The 22,893-nt window shown below is 39.4% G+C and overlaps 1 protein-coding gene across 1 annotated transcript; it reads left to right on the top strand.

Moving 5' to 3' along the window:
* The first annotated feature begins 30 nt into the window (after positions 1–30).
* On the top strand, positions 31–18,431 carry homer1 (homer scaffold protein 1). Its single transcript, XM_030767937.1, has 10 exons — positions 31–35; positions 12,133–12,289; positions 14,502–14,633; positions 15,100–15,192; positions 15,294–15,317; positions 15,952–16,088; positions 17,173–17,329; positions 17,503–17,613; positions 17,694–17,774; positions 18,203–18,431. The coding sequence occupies exons 1-10, from the start codon at positions 31–33 to the stop codon at positions 18,389–18,391; spliced, it is 1,086 nt and encodes a 361-aa protein (XP_030623797.1). The 3' UTR covers positions 18,392–18,431.
* Positions 18,432–22,893: the final 4,462 nt, after the last annotated feature.

The following is a 22,893-nucleotide window of genomic DNA, read 5'->3' as shown; positions in this document are numbered from 1 at the left end:
ACGGAACCTTGTTTTAGCCAACCAAGCAAAATGGGGTATGTACGGCACAGTTCACGTTGTTTTTGCTCAGTCTCAGTCTAATCTCCTCTGGCATAGGAGCTCACCCTTATTATACAGTTTTTGCAGAGGGGGCCTTATGTCAACAACTGTAGTTAGCCTATGAGTGAATGAGATCATGCGGTATCCTACTGTTCAGCCTGGTTGTTGTTTTGTTGCGAACATAAAGGTTGTTTCAGCACTACCCTCGCTCAGCACACAACATGCTGAGCGTGAACAGCCGCTAGCTGTCAATAGCACGCTACTGGTAAACAGGGGTCTGAGGATCAGTCTATGAAGTTAGAATCATTTATGCGGATCAGTTATTCAGTTGTAAAGAATTACGAAGATATGCATGTATGTTTGCATGATATGTGTGTGTGTGTGTGTATGTATGTATGTATGTATGTATATGCGCACACACGTACATATAAATTTAAGTGTGTGTGTGGTTCACTTAAAATTTCAAGTGGGCATTGATTTTTAAATCTCCTTTAAGTCTCACTTAGCTTCTTTTAAATGAAGTCAAGGTTAATTTGAAGAAGTATGGGAGACCTTTTCTGAACACCGTAGGATACTCTCTGAAAACTCGTTTTGTCTGTAGTTTTACATAGTTATTTTTACATAGAATTCCAGTCAACAAAACAATTTTAATATCAGAGGGCCTCTGAAACTGCATGTTTCCAGAGTGAGCACAGAACAGACATCGAGAATGAGCTTCTCACAGTCGAGAAATGAACTGTCAACAACCATCATCACTGAGAAACAAAATATACAGTCTCTGTGGACAGATGACAGTCATATGCACTCTCTGCAACTATACAGTATGTTTTGTTATTGATATGAGTTGAAAACTGGATGATTCTTTTAAGTGAATTTTATGGTCCGAGTCCAGGTTTGCCATGATAGTGTTTGGTTAATGGTTCAGATATTAAGGAACAGTGATCGATCAGTCTATCACTTAATCAATTATAGTAAGAGCATCTTCCAATTCAGTGCACATAGGACCCTAGGGAAGGCCTTTGCATATTCTAGCTGCTAGTGAGTAAACTGACAAGGGATCACAGAATGTTTGCTTGTTGTTATGGTTTCAATTATTATTTTTGCTGACCATTGCAGGGACCATTGTTGTTGTCACTTAGGATTCTCACAAGCAAGCAGACAGACCATGAGTGCCTTTCGTAGAGTCCACTTTTTAAAACATGCATTGCTTTACTGTAGCTTTAGAGAGGGCCGCTGCATTTTGCATAATGGATGAATGTAAACTAGCTGTCACACTAAAATTGCAGTGCAGCACTAACGGTATGTAGTGTTAGGGTTGGCGGTGGTTTACTGATGTAATTACAGGCGTGTGCATTCAGGTAGATGCAAATAGCTGGAGCCAGTCAGAGCTTCCCGAACATGTTCGAGATGAATTTTCTTTTCTTTTCTTTTCTTTTCTTTTCTTTTCTGTTGTATCTTTTTGGATGTTTGCAGGTGGAAATATCCCACAGAACATTTGACATGTCAAGCCAGAGTGCTTTCTAAAGGAATGCTAAAAACACACAGGGACACAATACATAATTCTGCCCCTTGTTTTTTTGTTCTCTGAGAGAGAGAGAGTGCTCTGTAATTTTAAATGAGACAGACGGAGAAATACTCTTCTGCACCTCTCACTTCTTACATATTCGAAAGCTTTGAACAAGGCTTAACACTGAGCATAACTGACCGTATAGATGCAGGATTGGTCAAATGCAGCTACACCCTTACCTGAAAGAAGGCACATTCCCATGTAATGAGCTAACATTACAGTTCCTGCCAGATAACCAGATTAGCCTGTGCATGCCAGGTCTGGCCTCCCTGGTGAACAAGCTGCTGCTGGACTAGTGAAAAAAAATAAAAGAATTTGATTGGTATGAAAACACACAAGTAGAATACTTATTGTTGGTTACTGAATTGTGATCAAATATATGCTTTGTCAGGTTTTGTATGTTAATATTTTTTTTAAATGTAAATCCATCTTAGAAGAGTTGCCCTCTCTCTCTCTCTCTCTCTCTCTCTCTCTCTCTCGCTCTAGCCAAACTAAAACTAAAAGATTGGATACATTTTTCATACTGATTTGGTTATCCTAAAATTGTCTGTTTTGGGTGCCAGTAATGACCAAAGATGAGGGTATTGTTTGAAGTAGTAAATGATTTAGTTATAATTGATTTAGCATAAGATTTCCTTGGTTCTGCATTCTCTGGACTCTGAAAAATAAAATGGGCATTTGTCATAGGAAAGCAATGAAAGAAGGGAGACACACATATATGAAGAGCTGCCCTAAAACATCAAACCAAAACTGAACTCAAGGTTACCTTGCTTACCTGTGAGCCCCCCTTTGCAGTACACCCCTTTAGTCGTACACATTTTTTTAAAAAATATAATGGTTAAGATGTGTCAGGTGGGATGGCATCAGTTCTCTGTAATCTCAACGTGTGGGTGTGCATTACTTCTGTATAACAGCAGCTCTCCAACATCTAAAAATATCAGCGTGCACATCACTGGACCATAGAATACATTCAGGGCTAATGCTCAGGTTTGTTGCTACCCACAAAAGGACCAGCTCATCTAACACTGACAGGACCAGCCTGACCATCTGTATGCCAAAGGACATTTGTTTCACGGTGTCCAACATGACAGCAGTCTGCAATGTCCAAATAAATATTCTCAAATAGGTGTCCTTGTTCTCTGATCAGGCAGATGGTTAGGCCTACATTTACCATGGACTTGCTAACAATGGCATAGATTCCTGTTTTCAATAGACTGCTAATGACAGTAATAAGGTCCCTATCTAGCTTGTGTCACTGGTCCAGGCATGGAACATTATGCTAATGTTTCTCTATAGGACTTCAGTAGCCAAAATCAGGCCTGAACTGAGAACAGATGGATGCTCTCTCACAGCTCTCGCTGTCTCAACATTAAACAGTACAAGAGAGGCCCTGTTTACACCTTGCATTAAGATCTGATTTTGGTGATCCGATCACAAGTGGACAGCTCAAAAGTACAGGTGTAAACGCATCCAGTGCACTTAGAGCTGTCCACTAGTGATCAGATCACCAAAATCAGATCTAAATGCAAGGTGTAAACAGGGCCAGAGATTTCAAGGAGGAAAGAGAGGGTGTGTTGAAAGGGTTTGTCAATGTGTCAGTGCGTGGGGGGTTCATCAACTCTTCTGCTGTTGTGGCATTTCATGTTGTTCATTTCATTTCATTTTACTTCATCTTCCCAGGGCTTCTATACCCACACAGTACTCTGTGTGTGTGTGTGTGTGTGTGTGTGAGAGAGAGAGAGAGAGAGAGTGTTTAAGGGCTGTTGCCAGGAAAAAGTTTGACACCTCTGTAGGCCCGCAGCTGTCAATAGTTCACCAGCTTAATAGTGATCAAGGAGAGAGAGGAGAACACATCAATTCAGCCCTCTCCCCCTCTATCTGTGTGTGTGTGTGTGTGTGTGTCTGTGTGTGTGAGAGAGTGCATGTTGGTGCGAGTGTGTGCAGGGAGGCAGAGGAAGATAGAGGAGGAGGGATCTATGAGCAGGGTAATTAATACCCCAAAGTGGATATTTTGGTACAGAAACTACTGCCCCCCAACCTGTGATTGGAATGACTTCTATATTGACTGGCTGAGGGTATGTGTGGGAAGCAGGGGTGGTTGGGGGATTTTCATTGGATACACACCATTCTGAAGTCACGTGACTGTTGCCACGACAAGGAGAGGTATTTAAATTGGCCCTTGTTACTTATTGTACTTTTTGAAAGTGTCAAAGAATTCTAACACACCAGTATGTTTCGCAAATGAACAGTAACAATGGCTTTTTCCAACAAAATTTGCTATGCAGACCACCCTAAACCTCCATTAACAACACACACAACCTGAAAAAAGAACCTATGCCAAATATGCTCCAAATAGGCTTGCTTCATAAGATATTCACTCTGAGGATATGCATAGTAAATGCATTTTGTACATCGTCTTTGTATTGTGTACTGTTGTGCAAACTTTGTCCCACTGACACAAACACACAAACATACGTACAAAACACTGTTGACTTTTTGCCATATGAATCGTGTGTAAGCCATTATTGGCCACCAGCGGGGCTGCTTGCATTTTAGATAGACAATAGCCTATTTCTATACAAATACCAAATAGGAATACAGAGAGAATATGGATTAGGCATACAGGGGGAGAGAGAGAGAGAGAAAAACTGCTGATATGATAACATCAGCTGCCAGATTTTTCAACAAAGTGGCCCAGGGTTTTCGTCATGGTCTGTGTATGCCACAAAACCACCTATTGTGCAAAAGATTATGATAGAACACACAAACTTACGCGTGCACACACACACACACACACACACACACACACACACACACACACACACACACACATATACAAAACACACTCACAAAAGCACACACATAAAGCCCACGCAGAATGTTTGATAAGAGAGGTTAAATCTGTTGTAAGCAAATTGAACTGAAGGAAGTCTGATTTAAGCTGGTGGATGGCAATTGGCTGTTTAGTGGTGATAAGCTCAAAGATTTGCCTGATCTGTGATCAGCTCTCTCTGCCCTTGTCTGTGAGTACATAAAATTTAACCTCAGTGCAAGATAGAGTAAATGTCATTTCAACTTTTGATCTTGTACAACAGGCACATCACCCAGCCCTACATTGTTGATGATAACCTGATATGAAGTATGATATTGAATAACATTCCATGTTCTATGTATGTTTGAATTCTAACTGCCCTTATGCTTTTTAGGATGTTGTGTAGTAAAGTCATGTATTCCCATAAAATTCTCTTCAAATACCCAGAATCTCCTCTAAACATTATAGGAGCCTGCGTTTAAAGATTAATCTCATAGCAAGGCACATAGCTAGCTATGGAGGTAGAAGTGTAGTGTAGTGCTTTAGTGATTAATGGGTTTCTTCCTTTAAATAACAAACTCCAAGTCCCTGTTCTAGTAACTTAATTAACTCAGGGGGACAGAGGAGTATTCCCCTCACTGGAGAGAAAGAGAGAGGTCCCTTAGTGTGTTATACATCTCTTTGTCCTAGAAAAGACCCTTACCGTCGCCTAATGAGTTCCAAATCGAGCAATTAAACTTCTCTCCTGCCCCTGGAACCCTGGAAAGATATTACTTTTGAGAGTGTGTGTGTGTGTATTTGTGAAATGAAAATGACTTTAGATATGAAACCGCTTAAAGTTGTTTAAACCTGTCCTCCTAACACAGGTGGGAAAAGAGTGTGTGTTTATCTGTGTGACGTAAGAGCTGTCTACCTCTTATAGTTATTGAAAGTAACTCAGAAGAGATGCAGGGAAGAGCAGGAACCAGGATTATAATCATTCCAGAATGTTCTCACAATGTCCACCTCGATCCTTCCATCTTCTCAGCCTCTTCCATGTCTTCTTCTCCCTCATTACGTGTCATTCTCTCACTCCTTCCCCTCATCTCTTTGTTTCCTTCCATAATCTCTTCATCAAATCTCTCACTCTTTTTCTTGCTTTCTTTTCTACTGCCCTCTCTTGTTTTTGCTGTTCACCACTCCTTGGAATGGCTCTGTTCCCTTAAGTGCTCCTACACCAGGTTCATCAGCAGGCCTGTGTGTTTGTGGGGGTTAATGCAGGTTCCTTTGATCACAGCCATGCTGCGGTTGGGTTGTAAATGAAATTGGATTTCCGGTGGCTAGGTTCATTGCTTTTGTTGGGAAGCAGGAAGAGGAGTTTTTGTTTTGCATGTTGGGATTGCCATCAGTTGATCTGTCATCCCGTAATCCACAGGGACATCTTTATTTTACCGTTGAAGGTGACGCCATCCTGTCTGCCAGTCTGAAACTGCTCATGTAAATATTGGCTGATTTGATACATGTGAAAAAAGTGTCGTTATAATTAAAAGAAAGTAGATAAAGAGGCAAGTATTTTGGAGACCATATTATGACAACTCAGGACTATTATACTCTACAATGTGTTTTCCTGACACATATTGAGGTCATACATTCCAGACCTTTCAAAATATACTCTATAGGATAATAGAACTTAAGTAAACAGACACACCCTTGCTTACACAACCCACAGTAGTGATTCATCATCATTGTTACAGCTCCTTGCCAAATAGTGTTCCAAATATATTTTTTTGTCGCCCAAATGGGGGAAAAGATGGTCTAATGCAATATCAGCAATTATAAAACACTACCAGACCGTGAAGACAATTTGGCTCAATTTTGCACAAGACACGATGGACAGAACAGCTGAACTGTGAGGATAGCACTAAAGTAAAACGCACAGAAACTCAAACACACACTAGTAAACACTCAGTTAACCCTCTGACACTGATCTCATATCATCTTTGTGCTGCCTTGGACTTTGATCTGATTGTTTTAAATATAACATTCCTGTTAAACAGTTATTTTTTTTAACCTGATTACAGCTTGTTCAAGTCAGTGTCCGCAGACTGATTTCATCAGTATTGCCTCACACACACAGAAATGCACAACAAACACAGGAGAGGGCATTTTTAGGTTTGTGGAGAAGTAATCATTGTAATACAGTGAGCTGAGGCATTGATCTCCATGAAAAGGAAAATTTCATTGGCTGATGCAGAAGGTTCAATAACAACCTCTATGACATCACCTCAGTATTTCAATTCTAAAATCAGGTAGGCACGTACTGAAAGGTACTGATCGCTCGATTTATTTTACTCAATTTGTTGTTCTGTGAAGACACACAAATGCACACACTTCTAACAGAACCTTATTTATGTCAACTATGCTCTTCCCTAGCTAGTTTTTCAAAGCATCTGCCACACAGTGACAGACACAACATGGAATACACATACTTTTAATTAGTTTAATTAGATGGTTTAATTAGTTACCGATTGACTTATCGATTGCTTGGGACAGCAGATTGTTTTTGTGACGCACACGCACACACACACACACACACACACACACACACACACACGCGCGTGCACACAGTTGCATCCCACCAGTTGTGGTGCTTGAACCCCCAGTGTTCAGCTTGTGCCAGCATATGAATTTGAAGATGCAGATGTCTACACTGAATCTGGTGATTTTAAAAATAGTGAACTTGCAATGGGCCAAACTATAAGAATAATTTTGTGAGTGTCCATGATAACAATACATTCAAAGTGTACAAGAATGTAATTATGGTGCGACTTCTGTTTAGATGTCTGTTGTTACATTGAAATATTATGTTGCACCTATTAACATATTAGCAGTTTAGGATGTCATTACACATACAAAATAAATTTAATATAGACAGTATTTAAAATGCAGTACAGATTATAATATGCGGATGATCAGTTTTAACCTAATATTTCATTAGCAACACTCACTGCTCTCCCCATGTTCCTTCACGGTCTACACTATCAGGGAGCTGTTGGAAAAAAAATTGACATTTTAAAGATGATAAAGATGATCAAATAATATATGTTGATCATAGTATGTGAGACATGATAATGTAAATGAGACTGAGAAACATATCCTTTAGTTGTCTGAGTTCACTTAAGAGTTATTTCACAACCATTAAGACTTCTACTGTTACAGTTACATTTGAGACAGTGCTGTTTTCAAGTGCTCACAAAGCTTTATTCACTCTAGTAAGTGTAATTATTTAAGGACTATTTTTTTTTAATTCAGATGACACCCATACAGGAAATGGAACACTATCTATTTATTTACCTATCTATCTATCTGTCTGTTTGTTTGTCTATCTATCTCTCTGTATGTCTCCTCTGTGTTTTGTAGTAATATTCAAATAAATGAGTCGCTTTTGGTGCTTATTATGTAGTAGCAATTGTAAGGCTGCAGTGGAGTGCCCTGGAGCATCCATGGCATTTGTGTGTATGTGTTCATGTGCATGCGTGTGTGTGTGTGTGCGTGTGTATGTGTGTGTGTGTGTGTGTGTGTGTGTGTGTGTACGCGCGTGCCTGTCCATGAGAGAGAGCGAGTGCTGTGTTTTCCCAGGGGTGTTAAGTTCTGTGTGTAGCATTCAGTTTATGATCAGGGCCCACTGTAGTGTGATAGACTTGACTTTCTTCCGCTCGCTCTCTCTCTTTCAGATTCTCTCTTTCTTTCTCTGCCTCTCTTTTTTGCTCCTTCTGCACCACTCACACTATCTTAAGGAATCCTCCACAGCTTTGATCCTTACATTAACTTTTTCACCCCAATTCTTTTTCTCATTCTCCCTGTATGTAAGTATGTATGCATGTATGTGTGTGTGTGTGTGTGTGTGTGTGTGTATACATACTTGACAACTCTGTCCTGTTGCTTTTAAAAAGTAAAGAAGTGAAGTTAAATTAACATACAGTGTCTGTGTTGACTGTAGTGCTGTTTTAAAATGCGCAGTTCTGTTATCTCAGCTTTTCCACCCACACACAGTGATTACAGAGTTAAAATATGTGCTCCCTCCCCTTCTCTCCCTCCCTTGTTCTTGCCCTGTTGCCTACGTCCCTTTCTCTCTATTTTTATAGGGCTTGGGCGATAAAGCGAAAAAAACCCCCATCTGCATAACAATAAATGTTTCTTTTTTTAATTTTTTTTTTTGTCCTTTCGTCTTTTTACCCCGTCAGACACTTTGCACATTTTGCTTTGTTCGCCCAGAGTATCACTTGGGAAAATTCCAAACTGACACACAGATATGTGGCATAGAGCTATTACTGGTTGCTGTTGTTACGGTATGAATGAAACAGCATAAACTTTCATCATAAGTTTTTTTAAAAAATCTTTTGAATGCTTTGCATCTGTAGAATCCCTAAGATGATATGTCATTATTAACGCTACATCAGTAAGAGGTCTGTAAGGTCAATTCAGTGTTTAACATATCAGTTTATTATCGGGGTAGACGTGTTATTTTGCTTCCCACTCTTTCTCTTTTTCTCACTCTCTCTCTCTCTCTCATGTTCTGTCTTGCTCTTTTGTACTATCCTCCCTGTTTTATATGGTTCAGTCGTTATACCACACATCTCTGTGCGATATCTCTCTCTTTCTCTCCCTCCCTCGCCTTCCTACAATATCTCCTTTTCTATTTTTTCCTCTGTTGGGTTTGTCTTGATGTCTCTCGGCCTGACACACTGCTTAGAGTGATTCTTCTGTAGACCGTACACCTGTCCATCCCAGCCAGATTCCAGATCTGTTAGACTCTAAGGATTAAGGGCAGAACTGTGGCCCTGAGTTGAGTTACTAACCAGCCTATTTGTTTTAATCGAGTGTTTAATGAATCCCATAGCTACACAGTCATGATCTCAAATCTGGATGGGGTTTCAAATCAGAACATGTTTGGTGCAGGACAAGGCTAAAGAAAAAGAGTGTTTTAGTGGCATCACCTGAGTGTGGTTTGGACAGCAGGGTTATTTTTTGCCACCAGTGATGTTCCACACCATGCTCAGCCTCTCTATGAGGGTGTATGCTTTACATTCAGACATCAGCCTTACAGCCCAAATCCATCTGAAATGACAATACCAAACCAAAGAGGAGTTTGATTTTTCTCTCCCTCGCTCAACACGTATTTATACATAAACTGTTATTAAACCATCTCCAGCACACTCATTTATCTGTTCTGTAGCTGTTAAATTCTTTAATTAAAAACATTAATCAATGTAATGAACTCCAGCATTCATCAATTTATGTTCAATTAGGTGATATAAAACAGTGTTTTATTATAATGTATGTGAAGAGTCTAGAGGTGTTGACTTAATTTTCATGGGGCATGTCATGGTACATCACTCATGTGTGACTCTAATGAATGAGTGTGTGTGTGTGTGTGTGTGTGTGTGTGTGTGTGTGTGTGTGTGTGCGCGTGCGTCCGTGTGTTGTGTGAGTACAATATGGGTCCTAAGAAAGACTGACACAAACCAGTGTCACACGGACACACAAGCATGGAAAACACACACACACACACACACACACACACACACACACACACACACACACACACACACACACACACACACACAATCTCTGTCACTCTCTTACTCTATCCCTATCTCTCTCTCTCTCTCTCTCTCTCTCTCTCTCTCTCTCTCCTCCCCTCCTCCTCCTATAGGCCTCTAATCAGTGGTTCTCAAACTGTGGAGCCCAGAGAACTGTGAAACTTTGTCTCATAGTTATATGCCTGGGTGTATGCCAGAGAACTGTGAAAATTCATCTACACTAAAAAACTGGAATATTCAGAACAAAACAGCTTAAAAACTATAGCAACTGTAATAAACTACGTTTGTATGTCTGATGTAGGCTACAGCCCCTGTAGGCTTGCTTTACAGCAGTCCTGTTGTTCTGACGTTAGCATATTAGCAGCACTTGTTGCATTAATGTTTTAAAGGGAGATAGCTGTGCTGGAATCAGGCACTTTGCGCTTGCAACTGAAATTCATAACTTGATATAAGCAAATAAATATCTGAATTTTCGTTTCTTTCAGTGCTTCGTCATAGCGCACTTCAGTACTGGATTGTCTTTTGTTGGAGCATCAAACAGTTCTCAGTGTCATCTTTACGAGGGTTGAATGAGGGTTTCCAGTACAGTCATTGATTAAGTCTGACCCATAGCCTGTCGTCAGAAATGTGTTCTCTCTCTCTCTCTCTCTCTCTCTCTCTCTCTCTCTCTCTCTCTCTCTCTCTCTCTCTCTCTCTTTCTCTCTCCCTGACATTATTTTTCTGCAGTGCATTACAATAGACATATTATTGCAACAGCTATATTCCGACAGTGACTCCTCTTTTCATTTGTTTGTTTAGGGATTATTCATGTGAAAAAATAAATTGTAAATTGTCAAAGTTATAACATTATTGCTGTTTGTCTTTCACAGCCTAAAGAACAAAAAATGCATACATAAGCAAAATTCTGCTAGCCAAACTGAAGTACACACTGGTTACATTGGCCTTTGAGGTTTTTTGTGGCTTTTGTGAGATGGTGGCTTGCAGGAGGTACTTGGATGTTTTGGTTTGATCAGAGGTGGTACTTAGTCTGAGAAGTTTTAGAACCACTGCCTTTAGTCATATTCTTCTCAGACACGCTCCCCCTGCTGGTTGCATAATAGTACATACACATCTTTTGAGAAAATAGCTAAAATGTGCTTCTTACTGTGGTGGATAAATGCTTTTCAGTGTTGTTGTTTGCCATGTCTCAAAGGTTCAAATGAGTTTAGTTCAGTGATAACAGTGACTGGTTTAAATGAGCTCAGCTCTCCACTTCCTCACTCACTGGGCAGCCCTGCGTTAATCAATGTCTCCTGTATGCCCACATTGATCTCTTATTGATTGGTGTCTTTGGAGCCGGCTCTGTCAATAGCTATTTTCACTGACAGTGTTGAAGTGATGTTCATACTGTGAGAGTGATCACACACACACACACACGTGCACACACACACACACACACACACACATTCACATATACATATACACACACACATGCTCTTTGTATAGTACACTGAGCTGTGAGAATGAAGAGTGCGTGACTGAGTGACTGATTATATGTTCTTTATCTCTTCTCTCGAAATAGCTGCTGTAGCTACAGAAGAGAGAAAGACAGACTACCCTTCTCTTGGGCATTCCTCCATAAACAAGCACACCAGCTAACCAGCACATTATGTATATAGAAAGAAAGAGAAAGAGTGACATGTAGGGGTGTGTTTGTATGTGTGTGTGTGTGTGTGTGTGTGTACGCGTGTACACATAAGTTTCACTGAGAATCAGTGTCTTAAAAAAGTTACCATTCTTCCTTTGATTACTGTATACCATCATCTGTCATAACAGGATTTGATATCCTGCCCTGCTTATATTGGTAAATGGCAGTACATCGTAACTGTATATAACTTTCCATTGTACGTATGATGTGCGTGTGGATTCATATAGATTTTTTCAGGTTTCTATTCAGGAATGCTTTCAGTGTTTTTAATTGAACTGCAAGGTTTGTTTAGGGTTACAACGGAGAGAGAGAACAGATAGTTCAATGATTCTGACAGTTTACCTGTGTAACATGAGACAACAACAGTCGTACCTTACTAGTCACGTAAATCTTGTCTGTTTCTTAATCCCTCTATTTCTGTCTCTGTCCCTTTCACTCTCTTTAGGGAGCAGCCGATCTTCAGCACCCGTGCCCATGTCTTCCAGATTGATCCAAACACCAAAAAGAACTGGGTTCCCACCAGTAAACACGCAGTCACCGTGTCCTACTTCTACGACAGCACCCGAAATGTCTACAGAATCATCAGTCTGGACGGAGCCAAGGTCAGGAGGTCATTTCATGATCAAATGTGTCCTCCGGCCCAAAAAAAAAAAAGAGAAAGGTTATGCAAAATGAAGTCAGCTGGAGATACATTTGTCTAACTAATTGGAGATATGATGTGAGACTGTGCTATGGTTTGATAATCACTGTGGTATTGTTCATCTACTCTTTCACCTGAATATGGCTTCAGTGAGCTGTAGGTGGTGTAAAGTACAGTGTTTTATGAACTTGCACTCACACGCACACAGTCTCACACACACATACGCACATACGCACACACACACGCACTCACACACACACATACACACACACATACACACACACACACACACACACACACACACTGCTGAGAGTTGTGTGTGTGGGTTTTATGGTGGTTTATTTTGGTCAGGCGACTGAGCTGTGAGATATTTTAAGGGAGTTATATAAGAACAGCCACTCTCACCAGTGCATTCCACACTCCCTCTGACCTTAGCTTCAGGCTTTCAGCTGAAAGTGTGTGTGTGTGTGTGTGTGTGATTGTGTGTGTGTTTGTGTATTTGTGTGATTGTGTGTGTTTGTATGTCTGTGTTTGTGTGTGTGTGTGTGTGTGTGAGAGAGAGGTAGAGAGAGCGAGAGAGAGACTGAGTGCAATTTCTGAATGCTTTCTCCTGTATACAATTGTGTAAACTGAGAGGGCACAGAAAACCTGAGCTGACCTCTTGTCCTATACAGTGACCTCTCTGTGACAGATGTGACAACATCTGTAAGCATGGTGCACACACACACACACACACACACACACTGTGCCAGATCAATACTAGTGGAGTCAGTCAATTGTCCCTTTGTAGGGTTGTCTCTACATTGACCATTTCCTGTTGTCCAGTCAATGGGGACGTAACCACAGCCTATGTCCCAATAACACGAACACAATCAGACATAACACAAACACAAACACACACACACACACACACACACACACACACACACACAGTCCTACTAGCTTCTCTTAATTACCATGGCAAAGGTCCTTTGCATGGCAGAAAAGCAGTTTGAAAAACATTGACGTAAAATACATGAACTGAAGCAGTTTTACACAAAAGCAAACATGTGATTATTATTATTATTGCTATTATTATTATTGTTATTATTATTATTATTATTATTATCATCATTATCATTATTTCACTTCGATGTCAAATGGTGTAGAGGCACATCCCATCTTTTTATCTTTATCCCATGCTCGCTATCTGACCGTGACCGGGTATCTGAAGGAAGGGGGTTAACCGTGGTCCCTTAAGTGTGTGTGTTAGGAATGGTCTCTTTCCGTCTCTCTGGCCATCAGTAGTTACACACAGTCAGGCTTCCATGTCATTGTGAGGATTTTAAGAATACAACTTTCTCCTCCAAATGCGTTGTTGCTAGATGATGCTGCACAGCTGCTGTGTGAATGTAATGTGTGAAAATCTGCAGTGACTGGTTTCACACACATCAGATGAAAGTGTGTGCGGGCCTCACTCATGTAAGGTGTCTTCACGCTTGACCTGTTTGGTCCGATTCTACGGAACGCTGGTGTGATTTGCTCCGATAGTGTGGTTCATTTAAACAAGTGTGAATGCTGCCATTTGAACTCGACACCGATTAAATACACCAAAAACATTTGAGAGGGCCGGGGTCTCCAAGCGGACTCTGATACGATTCGTTTGTAGTTTGAGCACAATACAGGCTTATCACAGCATGTGATGCTAAAGATCATGGGATTTTGAGGATACAGAGAAGATATCGACATAAACAACATGCATCCAAACTGACTGAAGATGAGTAGAGGACTGACATGGACTGAGGAAGAGGTGAAGTGCCTCAGTAACATTTGGTTGGGACATTATTGGGAAAGTGGAGATATAGTAAAATTTAAAAAAAAAGGAACCTTATCACTGCTCCAAGATTTAGTCAAAGAAGAAAGAAAAGGAAAACTACAGAATAAAGAATCTGTGATCCCTTCTGGTCTCATAAACACTTGCTTTCACATCAGCTTGTTTTGACGTAAAAGGTAATAATTCACAATAAGATCTTAATAAGGTGACAGTGTACTACAACATCAATTACACTGCAAATGGTGATTTTTTTTTTCTTTTGTTGGTGATTAAGTGTTTGTTTTCCTCTGATTTCACTTTAAGGTGCTTCTTTTGTGATGTTGAATATTTGTTAAGTTAAGTATTTGTTTTGAATCCTCAGGCTATCATCAACAGCACCATCACTCCAAACATGACCTTCACTAAGACCTCACAGAAATTTGGCCAGTGGGCAGACAGTCGGGCAAACACCGTCTACGGTCTTGGGTTCTCCTCCGAGAGTCACCTGGTCAAAGTGAGTCCTTCATCTTAATATATTCATCTACAAAGGCAGATCAAAGCGTTTAAAGGTATTATACAATGAACGTGGTCTCCATTTGCTCTTTACATTTATGCCTATGTTGGATTCAGATGAAGTTACAGCTCTCAAAAAACAAACGAAGTATTTAATCTACTTCAACTGTGGATCATTAAATTGAAATGAGATGTTACAGGATTACAGGATTCACACTTATATCACTGATGTTATGGGATTAAATTATAAAACGTACGCATGTGTGAGTGTTTCTGTGTGTTTGTGCGCGTTCATTTTGAGGGGTATCAGTGAGTCACCGCGTTGCGTTGTGCTTTATTAAGTCGTGTGTGTAAGTCACGAGGCTGAATGTGTGGATGACTCAGCCTCTGAAGAACCTTTTCCGCAGGTATTATCACTCCCTGTGTTTTTATTTTTCCCTTTCTCTCTTTTTTCTTCTGTCTATCAGTTTGCAGAGAAGTTTGCAGAATTCAAGGAGGCAGCACGAGTAGCTAAAGAAAAATCTCAGGAGAAGATGGAATTAACTAGCACTCCTTCTCAGGTGAACCTACAAACCAAAAAAATATTTACGCTACTCTCCCACCGTCGACCTCACACACAAACATTTTACACTAACGCACACCCCTCCCCCCTTCTCCACAGGCAATGACCAGCGCTACAACAAAGGTAAAATTAAAGTCTGAGTGAACGCATCCCATTCAAAACATTTACGCTGAACTGCCCCTCTCAACCCATCTTCAAATTATTTGTAATGATTTTGCCTCTTTTCACACCTGCCATAACATCCAAACCTTTATTGGCCTTGACCCGCAGTCCCTAACAGAGGGTAAAATGTCAGAACGAATAACATATCAAACTCCCCATCACCACACCTGACGTTGTTATGTTGAACTCAACCATTTCCACGGCAACCATAACGTTCCAACCTCTTCAGTCCCTGACCAGTTTGAATCAATAAGCACAGTTACTGAATGATCTAGGTAAACCAAGCCCACCCAAACCAGCCAGACTTCTGTATCCAGTAGCAGTTTCAGCTCAACATTTAGTTGACTTCAACTGACTTTCACACCTGTCTACTCTATAAAACCAAGTATGACTCTGTCCTTCTCTCTGCTCAACTTGAGTTGTTGGGTTCTTTCCCTAGAAGATACTGCGAAATGTAGAGACAAAGTGTCGTGATACCTCTTAATGCACCTTATCATTTCACAAATGTGTCAGTATGGCATGTGTACAGCCAAAAAAAGAAAAAAATTCCTTGACTTTTGCTTAACAAGTCATTGTTTTCTTTCTTTTATGGTAGGAATCAGCCACAGGTGACCTTCAGTCACCTTTGACCTCTGAGAGCATAAATGGAACAGATGACGAACGGGTGACAGCTAATACTACCCAGAACTCAGAGTCCCGGGGAGAGGCCAACGCAGTCCCCTTCCCACACAGGTAACTACCAGTAGGCCTGAAGGCAGGAACTGCATTTAAAAATAGGGCCCTAAACTAGGCTTATGGGCTCCACACAAAGAGATTGAAAGCCTGTTGAGAGACCAGTGCACTACACCCAGCATATCTGCGTAGGTTTATTGATTTCAAGTCGAGGGGGACTAACTATGCTGTATTTCATGCTTGTCCACTTACAATAATATTTTAACAACATTTATCAGTGTCACAAAAATCTGTCTCTTATCTGCTATCTTTATCAGGCGGCAGTATACTGCAAAATTGTATCTAAAAGCTGTCTAAAAAAACCTATATAAAAAAGAATAAGTATCCCCAGAGCCACACCGACATTACAGTAGGACTGCAGAGGGTTGTCGTCTCTCATCAGGCTGATTTAAAATGAAATTGGCACAGTGCATCACAGGCCTCACATATGTCAATTCATTCATTCATATATAATTCAACCCATCGCTGCCTGCCTGGACAACACTAAAGTATTCAATTAAAACACCATGTTAGATGTGTATTAAATATGAATGAGAAAGCACTTAAATCATTTTCCATGAAAACCACTTAGGCCGAGTGAAGCTCCTCTGCCTCTCACTCCCCACTCACTGGCCCACAGACCTCAAATGAGCGATATTTCATGCAGAGCATATTGATAATATCATATTATTTTATGAATTATGGATGAATGACTTCCTCCAATCATGTGGTGGAAAAACACTTTATTTAGAGGTTGATGTGAGGTTTGGGATTTCTACATCTTTGGCGCAGAGTTAAGACTGGAAACTCCAGCAGATCTTGTTTCATTAGGACATTGTTATTTTATTGCAAAAATGGGTTGTTTTTTGTTATGTCATCAAAACAAAAACTCCCAGCAACAGCATAGCATTAAAACGACATTAGAGTTGATGTCACCTAGATTGAAGTCATGAATGAATAGGCAAAGGTTTTGTTAATCTTGTGAACCCTTGAGACCAGAGGACGTTTAAAAAAAAATCAACATTTCAAAGAACACTGTTATAGTGGAATCTTAGCTGCACGCTTTCATTTCAGACTTTTTCTTGTCCTAATGCCTTTCGTGCAGTTCTAACATTAACAAGCACTGGGAAGCAGAGCTCGCAGCCCTGAAAGGAAACAATGCCAAACTGACAGCAGCGCTCCTCGAATCAACAGCCAACGTAAAACAATGGAAGCAGCAGCTTGCGGCGTACCAGGAGGAAGCAGAGAGATTACATAAACGGGTAAGAGAGGCCTACAAGGAGCTTGGTTGACAAATTTTGACAAATTACTTACCCCTGGTCTGTCCTCTCCAATCTTAATGAAGAACTTCAGAGAAAAAGTTGTATCTGTAAGTAACGTCACTCCTGTCCTAGAGGGGGCGCTGATGAGCACTGTTGTTAACTGCACATGTTAGGTGACAGAGCTGGAGTGTGTGAGCGGGCAGGCCACAGGCATTAAGACCCAGAAGACAGAACTCAACCAGACCATAGAGGAGTTAGAAGCAGCACTCAAGGCCAAGGAAGAGGTTTGAATGTTGAATTTTTGGTATTTTAAGTTGTGTGTGCCTGTGTCTTGTTTATTTACTGACCTTCACTGTCCTTATAGGAACTGGAACGTTTAAAAGAAGAAGTGCAAAAAGCCAACCAGCTACAGACTCAGAAGGATACAGATTCCCAGAAATTACAGGTAACAAACTACAAGCTTACTTTTCCCTCATACTGAACACGCTACACATCACACACAAACTACACTTAATAAACTATACACTAACCACTCACAAACTACAGGTAATCAACTACATGACACAAACAGACTACGTTTAACAAATTTTATACAAACCAACCCTGCATATTGTATATTAACCACAGGCAACAAGCTAATCTCACATAATTTACACAAACTAGAGGAAACAAACTACTACTAACCTACACTGCACACAGACTAGAGGTAAACCTTGATTTACTTTCAGTTAGCCCCAGCATTTCAATTTCGGTCAGTTGTTTATGGATCTAAAGAATGAGAAGTGGTCTATCTGTCAGAGACTGAATACAGTAGGTCTCCTAATTTGTTATAAAGACAGATGCACCCACTGTTTGCACACTTGTGTTTCCTAGGAAACAGAGACGCGGAATCAGGAGTTGGAGGCTCAGGTGGTGGAGCTTGAGCAGCGTCTGGAGAGCAGTCAGATAGAACAGGAAAACTTCCGGAAAAGCCTTCGCTCGCTGCTGGAACTCCTGGATGGAAAAATCTTTGAGTTGACAGAATTACGTGACAGCCTGGCTAAGCTCATCGAGGGGAGCTAGGGCCAAACACAATGACCTGTACTGGAACAGCATTCGCCACGTGTGTACACACACACACACACACACACACACACACAATCATACCAGCACGGTGTAATACTTAAAAGTTTTACACTCAATCATTCACCTGCATGCCTGCAGATACATGAATCGAGCATGCAGGGTGCTTCAGGGTGCTAACCCTCCTGGCACACTTAAGAAAAAAAACATAACACACATGTTCATAGGTATACACGCACAATCACTTTTCACACACTGGTGCCTACACATACACACACACACACACACATCACAAAGGCCCAACCTGCAGTTCCACCTGCCTTGTTTTCATTTATGGATTATTCTCTGATATGTATACACACACACACACACACACACACACTCGAGAAAGAGCTCTTTTTTTACTCATCCTCACTATCTCAGAGCTGGATGGCATTCCACACCAAGAGGAGTCACATACAGTTCTTTTCACCATCTTTCTCAAAAATGTGAAAAAGTTTGGTTACGTTTCACGGAGGATCCCAACTTCTCTACATAAAAAAGTGAACAATATGTTTTTATTTATTTACCCTCACATATTCTAAACGTTCAGGTTTTCTCAAATCCGGATGATAATTATAATTGGAACTCTGCACAGTTATAACATATAAATCAGTTGATTGACTTGGTCAACAACAGTTGCAGAACGCAGGTGGGAAACAGACTCAGTATCAAGTTGTTTTTGGACCTCAAGCTGACTACAGTGCTGGATCTGATGGGGACAAAGCTTAACACAGAGATTTTGGGTTGTGGGATGGGCTCACTGCGCTTAAGGAAAATCCGAACATCAACCCATCAACACCATGGCATAGGATTGCCAACTCTGGCAAAAAAAGATGTTTGGGGACTTGGTGTCATAGATTTCAGACTTAAACAGTATGACCTGGATGACCTCTAAGGGGAGACACCACCCAGATGAAGACACCATTCAAGTGAACACTCTCCCCAAATAAGGGACTTCCTTCCATTATATGAGCAATACAAAAATGAACTGACTGAAGAAAAAAAAAGAAAAAAAGAAAAACGTTTCAGTCTCACTATCAGGTATTCTGCTCCCCTCTTCTCTGAATGAGAGCAGACATGACAAAAAGTCACAGACAGTGCAAGGAGAGTTCTGCCTTGACTACAACGCAGTCTTTTCCTTTCTACACACATTTTTAATATATAAATATTACACATTTATAGTGCACTTGTGAAAATGGGAATTGTATGAGATATGAGTGAACAAAAGGTTTTTTTGTTTTGTTTTTTGTTTTTTTGAGGTGAAATGGGTTTGACTTGACTTCTTTTTTTCTGGTAATTTATTGCTAAAACTATCATTACATTTGTTGCATTAATTATGGTTATTTGAAAGAAATATAATTTATGTCCATTGACCTCAAATGAATTTCACTTTTTCCTGTTTTCTGCTGTCTGTTACGTAGGTGTTATGGTTGTTTGTTTTTTTTAGATGTGGAATATGGCAATATTTTTGAACTATTTAACTATTTAAAAGGGACAAGGTAATAAAATACACTTATGTGAAGCAGGGGTACATTTTCAGAGGGACTTTTTTCCTTTGCCAAATATATGTTTTCCTGTACAGATGAATTTACTTAAGTTGCCTTTGGTACAAAGATGCATCAATGGTAGCTAATAAAGGTACTTTTTGTGGGGTTTACTCTTGCCAAAAATCTGTGATAATGTGTAATGATTGAAATATTTATGAAGAACACACTTTAAGGGCTTGTTGTTGGTTCTGGTATATTTGGGAGACTTGAATGAGTATGTGGGCTTTATCTCAACATTTAAATTGTAAGCCGTTACATAACACTTCAAAAAGGAAATATGTTTGAGTAATAATTTTAAATGTTGATTATACCACATGCTTAAACACAATTGTAATTCTGAGTTTTTAGTAAAATAAAAAAAGAAAAATTATGGATTGTCTGGGTTTTTTTCCCCAAAGTGAATGTCAACTATTTAGTCTATTTTTACCAGTTCTCTAGGTTTACCTATTGTCTCAAACTCTGCTCTAATGAGGGAAGATGTTCGAATATGTTTCCTTCACAAGGCAGTATTTGACATAAGAAACACCCAGAACATTTCAATACTCATCTTTATTTATTTAAGGGGAGAAAATGCAATTTGAAAATACCAAACAATTATTAGGAATACAATGGCTGGAAAAAAGCAGAGTCAAAGCAAAAAAATGAAAAAAAAAAAAAGTTTAAAAAATCATTTTACATTTTAATGATATTGCTATACATTTTAAATATTAAGTCTTACTCAATAAATACATATGTAGTATAAGCAATCATGCAAATGTGATTTTTCAGATTTCCTGTAATTCATTACAATATAATACACGTGAAAAATATCAGTTTTTCAATCTTAATATTGCACTTATCTAGTGACTGGCTAATGTTTAAATTGACACCGGTCACATATACATGAAAAAAAAAAAAAAAAAAAAATATATATATATATATATATATATATATATATATGAATGAATATATATACACATACATACATACATATATATATATATATATACTCACATACTTTTTATATATATATATATTTATTTATTTATTTCATATTTAAGTCCTAAAAGTTGAGGGTTCTGGGCCAAACTGTAGTGTTCACTGCAATGCGAAGAGTAAGAGAAACATTTTGGAAAAAAAAAAAAAAACTACAAAGGAGTAATGCATAGAAAGCATAATATGATTAACATAACTAAAAGATGTGGAAAAATATTAAATAATTTTTTAAAAAAGCTAAATACAGTACAAATGATGGAAATCATTTCAAATCAATTTAAAGCCCATTCTGTGGTATTTAAGCCCATCAACACTCCCGCAAAGTCAGATAAAAGATCACTGTTTGGTGAGAAGCAGCCCCAGAGGTGCTGATCAAGGGTCAGGTGAATCCTAACTTAGTAACAGTTACGACAGAGAGGAGTTGCTATTTGAAGCACTTGGTTGTGAACAACATCCTGAATTTGATCCACAACCTCACTGGCCATCAACGTTTGCATCCACAAAGTTTAATGAATACATTTTAAAACAAAATCAAGGATTTTGAGGTGAGATAAGTGTAAATGTATAACGTATTGTGCTGATGTGTACTCTTCAACTTGATTTCAAGCTTATGCTTGTTGTAAACAATTACAAATGATGACTTAAGATTACGTCTCTGACCATTACAAGAAACAAGGATCAAACTGATCTTGAATTCACACTTAGGGTAAAACTTCTGAAAAAAAAAAAAGAGAAAAAAAATCAAACAGTACAGGTTGTGCAACAAAGCACTTTGGGTAAACGCTGTGCCATGCCATGTATCAGTTCAGTGTGTTTTGGAACTAGTCAACAGTAACAACCATTTTAACACACAACCACAGTAAATGACCGGATGTAAGCATAAAACAGTGGACGGTGTGCCAAAAGTGTGGTGACCCACACACATAAACCTTGTGGCATTATAAACACATGGATGACTCTTCATACTCAGTGCAAGAATTTTACACCCAAAATGTATACAGGCTTTCCTCTGAGTCATTTCCTCATACGGAGATAGACATACGCACGAGGACATATGTCTGTAGAACTCTCACTGAACTGAATGATAACGAGAATAATGCAAATGACTGTTTTCATATGAATTAACTATTTGAACTGACAGTAAGAGCTGCGGCACGATTGGCTGTGACGGGATCTTCGGTTGATCCAATCACATCAAAGATCTCGAATCAGGATAACCAATCAGCAAAGATCTCAGCATCAAGTGTGCACTCTCTCTGATGAATCACAGATACATTTAAAAAAAAGCAGTAAAACAAGAAATCCATCACCAAATGGATTTCTACAGTAAAACCATTAAAAATAATAAGCAATTTAAAATAAGCTGAGGTGAATTAGTACAAATAAACATGAACTAAATCAGTCAAACCATTGCCATCTGTGAAACACACTAGGTTAAATAGGCAAAATATCAAATGAAACCAGGAAATATGTAAAAAAAACAACAACAACAAAATAAAACAAAACAAAACAAAACAAACAAACAAAAAAAACTAAGCCACACTTGTGAACAAAACAGTGAAATAAACTTGTGACTGTAGGTGGCAGCAAAGCCTTGTAACAGAGGACACAGAGCCCAAGCTCTCCATTCCTTTGATGAAAACCCAGTAAAGGAAATGCATGGGAGCATCCATAAATAAACGCTAAACTGGTTGTTCTAAAAAGAAAACAAAAAGAGAATCTCTTCATAATCTAACTATTGTGCGAATCAGTGCACTCAGCACCCACGCAAAAAAACAGACCGTGAAAGAGACCCAAGATGGAATATAACATTCCTCAGAATGAAAACAAAATAAAACACACACACACAAAAAAAAACCCTTAAAGACATGTTTATAGAGTCCGTGGTTTCTCAGGGACTTGATTACCAGAAATCACAGACTAGGGAGAATTTTGTGA

This window comes from Chanos chanos, chromosome 3 (assembly GCF_902362185.1).
Source record: "Chanos chanos chromosome 3, fChaCha1.1, whole genome shotgun sequence".
NCBI classification, from domain to species: Eukaryota; Metazoa; Chordata; class Actinopteri; order Gonorynchiformes; family Chanidae; genus Chanos; species Chanos chanos.
This window is presented reverse-complemented; position numbering and strand designations above follow the sequence as displayed.